Source organism: Magallana gigas, chromosome 4 (genome assembly GCF_963853765.1).
Source record: "Magallana gigas chromosome 4, xbMagGiga1.1, whole genome shotgun sequence".
In the NCBI taxonomy this organism is placed as follows: Eukaryota; Metazoa; Mollusca; class Bivalvia; order Ostreida; family Ostreidae; genus Magallana; species Magallana gigas.
In genome coordinates, this window is record NC_088856.1 from 17,748,118 (window position 1) to 17,760,562 (window position 12,445).

General features: G+C 32.7%; 1 protein-coding gene across 1 annotated transcript; it reads left to right on the forward strand.

Moving 5' to 3' along the window:
- The first annotated feature begins 6,314 nt into the window (after positions 1–6,314).
- LOC105338738 (rabenosyn-5) lies at positions 6,315–12,445 on the forward strand. Its single transcript, XM_011443972.4, has 9 exons — positions 6,315–6,442; positions 6,803–6,942; positions 7,553–7,705; positions 7,907–8,050; positions 8,473–8,634; positions 9,338–9,546; positions 9,877–9,947; positions 10,416–10,502; positions 10,893–12,445. Exons 2-9 carry the CDS (start codon positions 6,804–6,806, stop codon positions 11,425–11,427), a joined length of 1,500 nt encoding a protein of 499 aa, XP_011442274.2. The 5' UTR covers positions 6,315–6,442; position 6,803; the 3' UTR covers positions 11,428–12,445.

Below are 12,445 nucleotides of genomic sequence, written 5' to 3' on the forward strand. Positions count from 1 at the left end.
GCTCCCCTTGACTTCATCTCGGTGAGCTAAAAATGATAGTATATAATTCAGTGTGGCAAAGTACTGAACTCGGTATGACACATGCCTAGATGTCTCGGGGTAGGCAATCAGACATTTAACCAGAACCATTGTAACAAGTTTAAACTTAAGGTTGTTGTGCACACAGCAATGTGACGTAGGTCTGTCTATTTCATTGCTGGCCACTCAGCCATCATGGCTCTTTGAAATCAACAAAATTTGCCTGGATTTTGAGCCAAGACAACGCAATTGGTGCATATTTCACTTGAAACCAGCATCAATTTTGACTTATTTTGATGCAAGAAATAGGAACGTACTATCGAAAGTCCAAATTCTTGTTAAAATGATTCTATGTGATGAGATCGGTGTAGTTCATAATAATGCATAGACAACTTTCTGCATAAACTGCTAATATTTGTAACTGAATTTCCATCACTGAAAACCAAGAGCAACACCATTGCAGAAATCGCCAGTATATCTATGAAAAAGGAAATGTCTCCTTGGTAAATTCAAATAAGGACAAATATATAGTACTCCACAACTTTTATTAGTGTAATGTACATTTTTTTTTTTACTTCTTAGTATTCTTGTTGTGTTTCTTGGAAAACTTCAAGTTCTTGAGAAACTTGGGATCCACCTAATAAAAAATAGTTAAGATGACATTACTAATACTCAATGTTACAATTTCATTGGTGTAAATCTGCAATTTTCCCTTATAAACCTGTATGCTATTAAATACATACAATAACTGGATGTTGGAAGCATGTTTTATTTTAAACCCCTTTTGCTTTCACTGACACCGGATTGATTTAAAAGAGGGCTAATATAAAACTCTATGTAAACTTTTCATAAACCACACTATCTGAATTAAGACAAATTCAAAATGGAATGAAATCTTTGAAAACCATATTTTATTGAAGATAAGATGGGACAAAAACAACCCTATATATATATTGTATCATTTACCAATAAAGGTTAATTATTTTTTTGCACTTACTCCTTTCATTGAGGGATATCTGTAAGTCTTGGGCCTGTGGATACCATTTCTGTGCTGTTTACGATCTAAAAGAGAAAGAGAAGATGGTAAGTCATTTAATAGGTAAATCGATATCACCGCACAAATACATGCATTAAACATTGGGTACAATATAATTCTGATTCACTGTTTAAGTTTATAACATCAACAACACTTACTTTGGTTATGACTTGTGTGGTTCTTTGACTTGGCCATTTCTGTTCTTTTAAATTAGCTTTCTTCAGAGATCAAGTAAATCTAAAACGAAGAAGAAAAGTCTTGTATCCAATTGAAAATATCCCATAAAACACACTACATGTACGATATAGTTTACAATTTTTGCAGAAATCCTCAGAAGAATTGATGTCAAATCCTCACATTTCATGCAGGGCATGAGTTAGGCGTGGTGCATGACGTAAACATCATCATAGGATTCTGTACTGAGTAACTTCTAGAGAGAAGATTCAATACACTAATATAATCCAGTCAATCCTTGGACTACAATGTCAATTCATCAATGAAACTTCATTTCTTCAATTATTAGTTTAAAAGTCTTTACTTGGAATTGAAGTTGCAGTTGAATCTTGGGAAATAAATCACCAATAACTAGGGGGAATGAATAGGAATTGACAAATACAATGCTAGAGAAGTGTGCAACATTTGGCATGTGGTTCTCCTCCAATCTTGTCCACAATATTTCACTCTCTCATACACTGACATACACAGTTTGCAATATTACACATCCCCTCGCAACAACAGGTGGACAATGAAAGCTCATTTTCATGATAACTGAACAAGTAACTTTTCTGTGTTTTAAAATCATAAAATTAGTTTCATGATTAATTCAGTTTTTGTTGTATGATTCAATCAAATTGGTTAAGTAAAGTATCAGTAAAGTTTAAGCATGTAAAAAATGATAGGCCCTGTAATAATGATGGTTTGCTCAATCAATATGACACATTGGCCTGCTTGAATAACAATTCATCATTTCCGTTTTCCTATGAGTAAATCGCTTTCTGTAGTGCATATTAAGATTACTAGATGATATCCTGAGCAAGCGTGGAATTTAACACCTTACACATTAATGACACTATGCTAAAATGTTAAACTATATTTTTTTTTACGTGCTTCACTAGCTTCTATCAAAACTAAAATGGCACATTCAAGAAACAAATTGTTTTATGTTATTTATTCAGCATTTGTCAAATCTTAACTTCTATGTATAATCCAAGTAAGTTCCTAATAAATATATTAACTGTTTACATAATCATTCAATATTATTTCACAGCAAGGATATAATTTTAATACTGTAAACTCCCAATAACTTGGAACTGCCAAAGCGTGTCCACCACCTTACTCTCATTTTTGCTATTTTGAGCTGGTTAATCGAAAATAAAACTAGGTTTATAATTAATAATTAATTTGACCATAATTACTTATCATGTAGTATTCAACTATAGCTTATGGATATTATATAAAACATGTTGAAATACCAAAGGTGTAAGCAGTTACGCTGGTGCAGGCATTTCTTAGATTGTTTGCAAAAAGTCATAATTTATAAGTACCGTATAGATGTGAAGAAACTTAATCTTGAGTAATCAATATAAAGTATAATCCACAATAGGTCACATGATATCTTTCAACAATATAAACCATAAGTATTTTGTTATGTAAACCTAACTGATGACACAGAGATCATAAGTTTTATCTACAGAGGCCTAAATATATATATCCTCAGAAGAATTGATGTCAAATCCTCACATATCATGCAGGGCATGAGTTAGGCGTGGTGCATGACAAAAAGATCATCACAGGATTTTCAACCCGATACATTGATTGCTTTATTTCTGATGTAACATTCACTATAGTACTAGCCAGACCAAGATTCAGCAATATACTTTAAAATGAAAATAAAAACCAGGAGCAAGATTTCAGATAAGACATAGATTTGAAAAGCAATAGCCCTATAGACATGAGTGAAATTGCTGATTTTTTGGATTCAATTATATTTCATCATTCTAACTGTTATCAAATCATAACATGCAAGCCAAAGTCATTTATTACATTACAAGTCATACTAATAGCAAGAAGAAATATATTAATCCTGTTATCCAATATTCATGAGAACCTTTGAAAACCCTACGATCCACTGGAGGGCAAGTCGGGTGCCAGCAGCCATGTTAATCAAGATGACATATTGAAAGAAACTCTCAACAGAATATACTTAACACAATAGCAAACTACAGCACAAGAATTTCTATTCATGCACTCACAAATACAACTCTTGAACTAAATTATGACAATGCGATAGAAAAAAATCTCCAACTGAGATTCAACTGTCAAACATCCTCAGAAGAATTGATGTCAAATCCTCACATATCATGCAGGGCATGAGTTAGGCGTGGTGCATGACAAAAACATCATCATAGGAAACAGAGTACTGAAAACTTAAAATGTGTCATCACTTGTACCGGTAGATCAAAATACTGTTTACAGTATTATTTTTGGCCAGTTTTTTTCTTTCCCTTCTAAACTTGCAATCAGTTTTGACTTGTCTTGAATACAACCAGACACAGAAGCAATTAAAACATCTTTTTTCAATTTTTCTTTTTTATTTTGCCTTGTCTACACTTAAATTTGCCTACTGACAACAATGCCAAAGGAATGAAAATGACATGGAGTGAATGTTTCCCTGTAAAATTTTAAGTCTAACATTAAATGATTAAGATCAACTAAATGAGAGAGAGAGAGAGAGAGAGAGAGAGATTATGATTTACCTTAGGTAAGTAAGTACAGAAATGTTCATTAAAAAATAATCTGATAATAAAGAGTTTCAGTATGGGAATAGGGTTGGATACCTGTACACGGTACCAATACCGTACCAAATACTTGCTTTAAAAATACTGGTAAAGTACCGTTTCATTTAATACCGGTACTAATAACGATATTTCTGTATCTTTGAAACCTTTTTATAAAATTAAAATGATTTAAAAAAACGATTACAGACTCGCTAAAATCGAATTCTCCGCGCATTAAAAGGATAGGCTAATTAACGAAATATGCACTTTCCCATTCTTAGTACGATCCTTGATTCGACTGCCAATACTTTAATAAATCAATACATAAATTTAAAAAAAAAAAAATACATTTACAATGATAGTGTTTAATTTTATTCTGACAATAAATGTGAATTAAATAGACAAAACAGCGCAAAAGATTTTTTTTTATTTCCGTTCTATTTTCTGATGTTTCGTCAATTAGTGCGTCCAAACAATGGCTGACAACCGGGTAAACCCGCTCTGCTGTTTAGTCTCATTTCAGCAGGAAATCAGATGGTGGTGTTTGCAACAATTGCCAGTTATTTTGCCCAGGAAAAGGGGAAAACACAAGGAACTTTACTAAACATTTGAGAATCAGATTCAATTTATTTGTCTGTTAATCTTTTTTTTAAAGATTGAAGCATAAACATTACGGTTTGTAAACTCGTATGTTATTGTAAATATATTATACTATCTTTATAAATTATAACACTGAAAGATCAAAAACACTTTCATTGAAAAAAAATAATTATCATTCTCATTTATTGAGGTCTAGTACCGTATCATTAAAAATACCGTATCATTTCAAAAATACAGGTATGGTATTGTACCGTTTCATCCTTAACGGTATCTAACCCTATATGGGAATTAAAATATCCTCAGAAAAATTGATGTCAAATCCTCACATATCATGCAGGGCATGAGTTAGGCGTGGTGCATGACATAAAACTCATCACTGGATTTAGAATACGCAGAAGTTTGTATAAAAACTTATTTTTTTCTATTTAATATATACTAACAATGAAAAGCAGCTAAGTGGTAAATCTATGCAACTCAATTATTATAATGATCAAATTGAACACCCATTTCAGCTCTTGACCGACTCCAACCCTGACATCATACAAACATTGATGGCATTTTTGAATTACACAAGTGAAATGTACAACCAAAAAACTTCTTATATCTAAAATTTTAAATATTTATGCCAAATATATATTCAGGCTTTATAAAGTTCTTTTATGCTTGTATTTCACTACATGTATATGGCGCATCATAAATAAAATTTTCATCTCTGCAGGCAAATTCAAGACTGAGCAAATTCAAAACAATTTTTTAATCACTGTGTTAAAATCAAAATAAAATTTTTGAAAGAGTATCCATCATAAAACTGGTCTAGGCAAATTCAAGATAAGACAAAAGTTCAAGAAACCATTTGCAAATGTAGAAGAATGAAAATATCCGGGAACGAAAACTATAACCATGTTTGCAGTATTGCATTAGGTCAATAAGGCAGCATTTTTAATGCTAGCATATATAACAGGTCCAGTACAATCTCTTTATTTAGCTATATAGCTAAATCATGAGATTGTACTGGACAACGTAATTGTATCCTCAGAAGAATTGATGTCAAATCCTCACATATCATGCAGGGCATAAGTTAGGCGTGGTGCATGACATAAACATCATCATAGGAAACAGAGTACTGAGTAACTTCTAGAGAGAGTATATTCCTTTTGTGATTTCTCTTGTAAACAATAATCGTTATTGTTTACGAGAAAAATCAGTCATCATTCATGATAAAGTAACAAGTGATACCAGGTGTTACAATAGCTACATTTTGCATTGCAAGCACAAGTAATCCAAGAGTTAGACAATGAACTATTGAGAAAACAGAACCCTCTCCATTATGATATATTTTCTTACTCCAACAAATCATTTTCATACTCAAATCTTGCAGATATGAAACTCATTTAAAGTGGATAAAATGGGAAGAACATGGAAAGAAGAATGAATTTCAAGCACAGAAAACAAGTTTTGATTATGTGGTCAACTTTACAGATAATGTGCTTTCAAGTTATCTCCCTTTAAACACAACTATAAACGTTAACACCATGTTCGTTTTTAATTTTAACAGATAAATTAAAAAATTCATAATAACCAAGAATATCAACGAATGTTATACGCAATATGTATCATGAAAACTATCTGAATATCTAATAAAATGGACTACGAAGTTAAACCACATGTACCTCGTTGGATTGAAAGCGGAAAAGAAAGTATAAAAGTTGAACCGTTATGGATCATCTGTGATCCGGATTAAGTATTTGCAATGCCAAAGATTATGCCTATAATACCACTTAAAAATTAAAATTATATTAAACATTATCTCTTTGCTGTTCAATTTGTTATATCTATAAGTCATAGATTTATTACTTTAATTTATTTTTGTTGGGAGTTTATTTGTTTGGTTTTAATATTTACATAGCGAGAAGTGTTTCCGGCAAGTTTGACAGATGTTTTTCCAAAAACCCCAAATAAGAAGATTCTGAGAAAATCTGAGCTGCGAATGTGAAGCAAATTTGAGAAACCAGTCAGTTTTATTGTGATTCTTGTAATTAATTAATCTTTTGTGATTAATTTATATAAATTAAGAGACAGTTATCATCTATTTGAAGGGGTGTGACTCAAAAAAAAGAGTAAAGAATGACAGCTGAATGAGAAAGCACAATTAGTCAATTATGTTACTCAGCATATATTTTACCTCTTTAAAATGCTCACAGAGAATTAAAAAATATGTTGTTATGTCAATGAATGAAATGAATCTCGGAGAAGAATCCCAAAACAGAACCAAATTCAACCGGAGATAATGTTCTGACTGATATGCAGTCTCTCTGCATGTTATAGTCCAGAACCACAATGTTCATTAAACATAATACCACTAACATTTCAGAATGGCGACAGCAGCAGAGGTAAGAGAGGGCTTCCTCTGCCCGATGTGCATGAAGGATCTAGGCACAGTCACAATGCTACAGGGGCACTTCGAGGAGGAGCACTCTAATGAAGACAAGGATGTATTACAACAGTTGAGAGGTAATCATATATCATAACCTTTAAAGTTCAAGATTACTTGAAAAAAAGGTTTTTGATATACAATTTTTGTAGTGACACAGTCATGCTTTTCAGTGTCTTCTTTTCCATTTAAAGCTCATGTTATACAATTTTTTGTTAATTCAGTGTCGTTATTTCCATATCATTTCTTTTTATTTAGGCATGAGTTGGTAGTACTTGAGCGAAAGTACCAAATTGTTCTTCTTTTAAAATGGTCTCAGGCAGATGGTTTGAAATGATAGCCATTAATATTTTTCATGATATTTTTATTTTTTTTTATTTAACAGTGTTTAAAGTGTACATATGCATGTATGTGGTGATGAGCCACCTTTGAGACATTGGTATAAATACAAGAGCCTTAAATTCTTGATAAATATAATTTATGTGAGCTGCTTTCCATATTCACATGTACATGTTAATCTATGTAAACTGACTGACATTCTTGTGGTATGTGGAATTCTTTTCAGACATGTACATTATATATATTCCAAAAGTGTCTTATGACATAGATGCTTATCCCACACCTGTGTGCAGTTACAAAAATTCCCAAAGTCTGCCTTGAAATAAATGCTTTGATTTTTTTTTTAATCAGGATTGTTTGGGAAAGCTAAGAAAAAGATATTGGGGGAGAAAGATGAAGTGGAGGAGGGTGGTTCCTCCAGTTTGCAGTCATCTGTTTATAAGAGTCCTGCCACAGGATCCATATCAGGATATGATCCTACCATGTGGGAGCCCCAGGAACTAGGTCTCAGAGAGAGAGAGAGAGAGAGAGAGAGAGAGAGAGAGAGAGAGAGAGAGAGAGAGAGAGAGAGAGAGAGAGAGAGAGAGAGAGAGAATATTTGATTTGATTTTGAGAGTCATTTTTTATGCTTAAGATGTTTAAAAAAATTATATCTCTATGCACATTCTATTTGACTTTAAATTTTATCATAACTACTGTCATTAGGTGTAACTCGAGCATGGACAGATTTATTCAAGGCTCACAGGGGAGCAAAGGTGGACAGATATGTCGTTGAAACCAACAAGTTAATCATTAGACTGGACAAGCTAACAGGACCAGATGTTCCAATGGAAACCAGCAAACGCAGGGGTAAGTCATCATATTTCCAGTGTTGTTTTATAGATAGAAAAAGCTTATTAAATCTGATGTGCTAAATCTTTTGACAATTCTTGGTTAACAGGGCTCTGTTAAAATACTTTTAAGATCTGTAAGATTATATAACTCTTACATCAAAATTTTGATTGCATTAAAAGGTTAAAATTTATTCATCAAATGCTTCAATTTGTCCACAGTGTATAATGGTTAGAATCTTCATCTTTTCCCAAAAATAAAAGTTCATTCGACTCTCAGGCATATTATTTAAGTGATTGACATTGTTTTCATAAATACTTAAGTATGTTAATAATAATTTTTTTTTAAATATAAAATTTAGAACATGTACTGGGTAAATGTCTCAGCCTTATTTGAACCATTCAATGCATTTTTTGTCAATGATTTGATGATCTTTCCAGCCTATGAGAAGTCTGTCGTCCAATGGATGCCGGACAATCAGGCCAAGGAGTGTCCATTTTGTCGCCGCTCCTTCACCCTAACTCGCCGCAGACACCACTGTAGACTCTGTGGCGACATCATGTGTGATAAGTGTTCCCAGTTCTTACCCCACACTTTCGCAAGTAAGTAACATGAGGTATACCTAACTAACCCTGTGACTTTTAATGAGGAGAGACGGACAGGAGGCAATTTTTTCACTTCATTGATTAAAATCATCTGCTTCCAAATTTATTAAAGGCAAATTAATCTATTGGAAATAAATTTTAAAAAGCTGATTCAAGTGGGTTATTCACCTCTTCACTTAAAAATTACTGAATTTCGATCTGGTTGCTGATCTACAGTGAGGAACAGAAAAAGATGTCAGAATTGTCAAAGTTGGTTGGCATATATGCTGTGAAGCATCTTTTATTCTGAGTTACCTCTTGGTTATAAACAATTCTTATTGCATGTAAACATTGGTTATCAAATCATGTAGTATTTGTGATAATTCATCAAACTATTTTGACATCTACAGTGAAATGTAAAATAAAGTTGGTTTGCCGGGTACATGTATATGACATTTACTAGTAAGAAAGATAGTTCTGGTATTCCTTTTACAGTAAAACACAGTTATAGCGAACACACTTATAATGAATTGAAGCTTACAGCGAAGTGAATTTCATTCCCCAAGTCTCTATTTCATGTTGTAAACTTGACGGATATAACGAATTACGCTTATAACGAAGTTAAATTGGACGTCCCTGGGACTTCGTTATAAGCGTGTTTTACTGTACTTACATAGTTTTGAAGATCAGCTCAATTATATATGTGCAAATTTGTTTTCAGAGAAACTAACCGACCCCACCTTTCAAAACCAAGATATTGAAGTGGGATTTCTTCGTCGAACAGGAAGTAACAGCAGCCTCAATTCCATTCTTGGTCCGGAGGGAGATCCACACATCAGAACATGTGATAACTGTCGCAAGCTGCTGGAACGGCGCAACGAACAGATAGAACAACGCACAAGCAAACCAATTGTTGTTCTCTTGTATGAGGTAAGAGTAGAGAGGGAATAGAGCAAAAAAACAACAGTGATGAATGATCATAAACTCCATACATTTAGATGTACGTGCATGTTGATAATAAGGTGTATTGTTAGTAGTATACATTAATTCTTCTTTATTATGTATTAAACAAATGAGAAATCCTTCATTTTTGTGCATATCGAATTTAAAATTGAGTTTGAAGTTTTGGAAAGGTTTAATATTGTAATTGAAAAGTTTTTTCCTTTTTAATTTGTTGAGAAGTACCCTTAATACTTTTACTTATCATCTAGAATTATTGGGGACTGTTTTCTTATTTAAAAGTGATTTGATTTTGAACAGAAACTGAAGTCTTGTGTGGACGCTGCAGAAGAGTTGCTAGTCCAGTACATGCCCATGGTGGAGTCACTCAGGTAAGGTATACATGTTTATCACGCATAGAGTGCACTCTATATACTTGTATGTGGCTGGCAATAGTGCACTAAGCCTGTATTTGCCTCTCTCTGTATAAATTGATTAAACACAACTGCTCTGATGGGGTTATTGTCACCACACATGACAGTTTTCCATTTGAGGTACATGTAAATAAACTTTGTCAGGGCAAGCTTTGGCAGACTTTGATTGCTTAGAACTTTTTAGTGGTTCTAGATCAGGATTTGAATTTAAAACCATTCATCATTTAGGCAACAACACTGTTGTAGATAATGATAAATGAAGAGGTCCTTTTATATCTTAATCTCATTTTCATAAAAGGAATATAAAGGAGAAGTTATAGCAGATGTAGATGCATTAAATTATTGTCTAAATATTCATGTTTAATAGCTTTTTGATGACTGTAAGATTTTCAGAGAAACTCATATATTAATTTTTGTTTTTTTCAGTTGTGGTGAGTCCATGTATAGTCTGCAGGAAGCCCAGCGATACAGAATAAAAATAACCAAATTATATGAAACAATAGATGGATTAAGGTATGGCATAAAAAGGACTTTGAGTTGTCATAATTTATTTTATTATCTTTGTCCTATATGACATAAATTTATAGAGAAGTTACAAAATAAATTATGACTTACATTGTGAATCTACTTCTATTCTTGTGGTAAAAATTTTATCGAGATTACGAGGAATCTCCAATTTTGCCAATTTATCTTGCTGCAAACCAGTCTTTTGAATTTTCTTGTGTTGTTTAGCGCAGTCTTCTTCAGCTTGACCTTGAAATTTAGTGGTCACAATCAGTTAATTCCTTGTAAATTGCCACAATATAAGTTATTGTGAAAAAAAAATGGCAAACACTACCTGCCTGGGCTTTCTAAAACACGGATAATGAGTACCGGTAGATGATTTTTTTATTTCATTCATAGCAAGAAGATTCTTAATCTAGGCCTCAATAATGAAGAGGAGCCTTCACAGAAACAGTTACTGTTACAGCGGTCTATAAGGACTTATGCTACAAACTTTATGCAGGACAATATGTTAGGCTTACAGTCATTACCAAGCGATGAACAATACTTAAAACTGCAAGAGGCAAGGAAGCTGGAAATTCAAAAAAGAATCGCTGCCGAAAGGCAAGCAACGTTTGAGGCACAGCAGAGGGAAAAGAAAGCTAAAGAACAGAGGGAACAAAAGGAAATGGCATTAAAGAATGATCAATTAAAACAGGCAGAGGCCCGAGAGAGATCAGGGTCTCAGAAATTGGCGGGATGGATCCCAAATGAATCGACACATATCAATTTCAACAATAAGGACGATCCCATGATTCAGCAGATGAATATAATACGTAGTTATATCAAACAGGCAAGGCAGGCTGGGAAATTGGACGAGGTGCAAATGTTAGAACAGAATCTTAAGGAACTTCAAAATGAGTATCTTAGACAGCAGAGACAAAACTGGTCTTAATTATAAGGATCCCTAGTCATTTAAAATACTTTTCATTTAATACATGTATACTGATAATATACTTCAATTAATGTGTAAAAAATTTAGCAGAAATTGAATGTTAAACAAGCTGGTTCAGATTTGATTTTGTACATTTCTATAAGTATTAGTATCTAATAAATGTTTATCACTTTATGCAGGTCATTTTGTGATGTACTTGGCTTCCACCAGAAATGCTTAATAAAACACACTGCTTTTGATATGTCTGCAGTTACTGCTGTAGTATATATAGATTGTTTATACTTAAATGGTGGCCATACCAATTGTTTTGAGTGGCATTGCTTCAGTATCTATTTGATTTTCTGTGATTTTATTTTCGATGTGTTAATTATAATCTGTTGCAAGATGATCTGACAAGCCAAAATATTAACTGTGCTGATATTTAATTTCAACTGCATAGTATGTACTTATTTTCAGCAAAACCTTCATAGGTAAAAATAAAATGAGAGCAATCACTTTTCAATATGGTACATTTTTTAAATTCACTTTGATATATAGACGTTATATTTAAGAGTTATTTTAGAGGGTTATTGTAATTTAAAGACAGAATTAATGTACGTTGTCAAATATTCAACAGATATCAGAGATGGCAACTGAAACCTTGCTTATTGTCCAAGTTAAATGCATGCTATACAAACCTAACCAATCTAAAAAGATGCCATAAAAATTGGTTGTTGTGTATTATTGAGTATTTACATATAGTTACGGTTAATTGAAGATGAATCATTAACCCTTATATAATACAGAGATTATCATGATGGTTATACATGTATTTATAAAAAATGGGGGTAAAATCCCATCACGAAGTTTATTTTTTTTACTTAGAGGAGTAACAGGCATTTTTAAGTTTACATACACATACACCCACCAACGGATAGCTGTGTTATTAATAACTTAGTTTTTTTTTATAAGTCATATTCATGTACTAGTCATTGCATATGTTTTGAATGAAATAAAATCGAGAAGAAGTTATAATTAA

Excerpts from the sequence above, each read along its gene's own strand:
- LOC105338738 (XM_011443972.4), top strand. The coding sequence starts at position 6,804 with ATGGCGACAGCAGCAGAGGTAAGAGAGGGCTTCCTCTGCCCGATGTGC. Across the intron at positions 9,547-9,876 it reads TTGTTGTTCTCTTGTATGAG|AAACTGAAGTCTTGTGTGGA; the intron begins GTAAGAGTAGAG and ends GATTTTGAACAG. Across the intron at positions 9,948-10,415 it reads CCCATGGTGGAGTCACTCAG|TTGTGGTGAGTCCATGTATA; the intron begins GTAAGGTATACA and ends TGTTTTTTTCAG.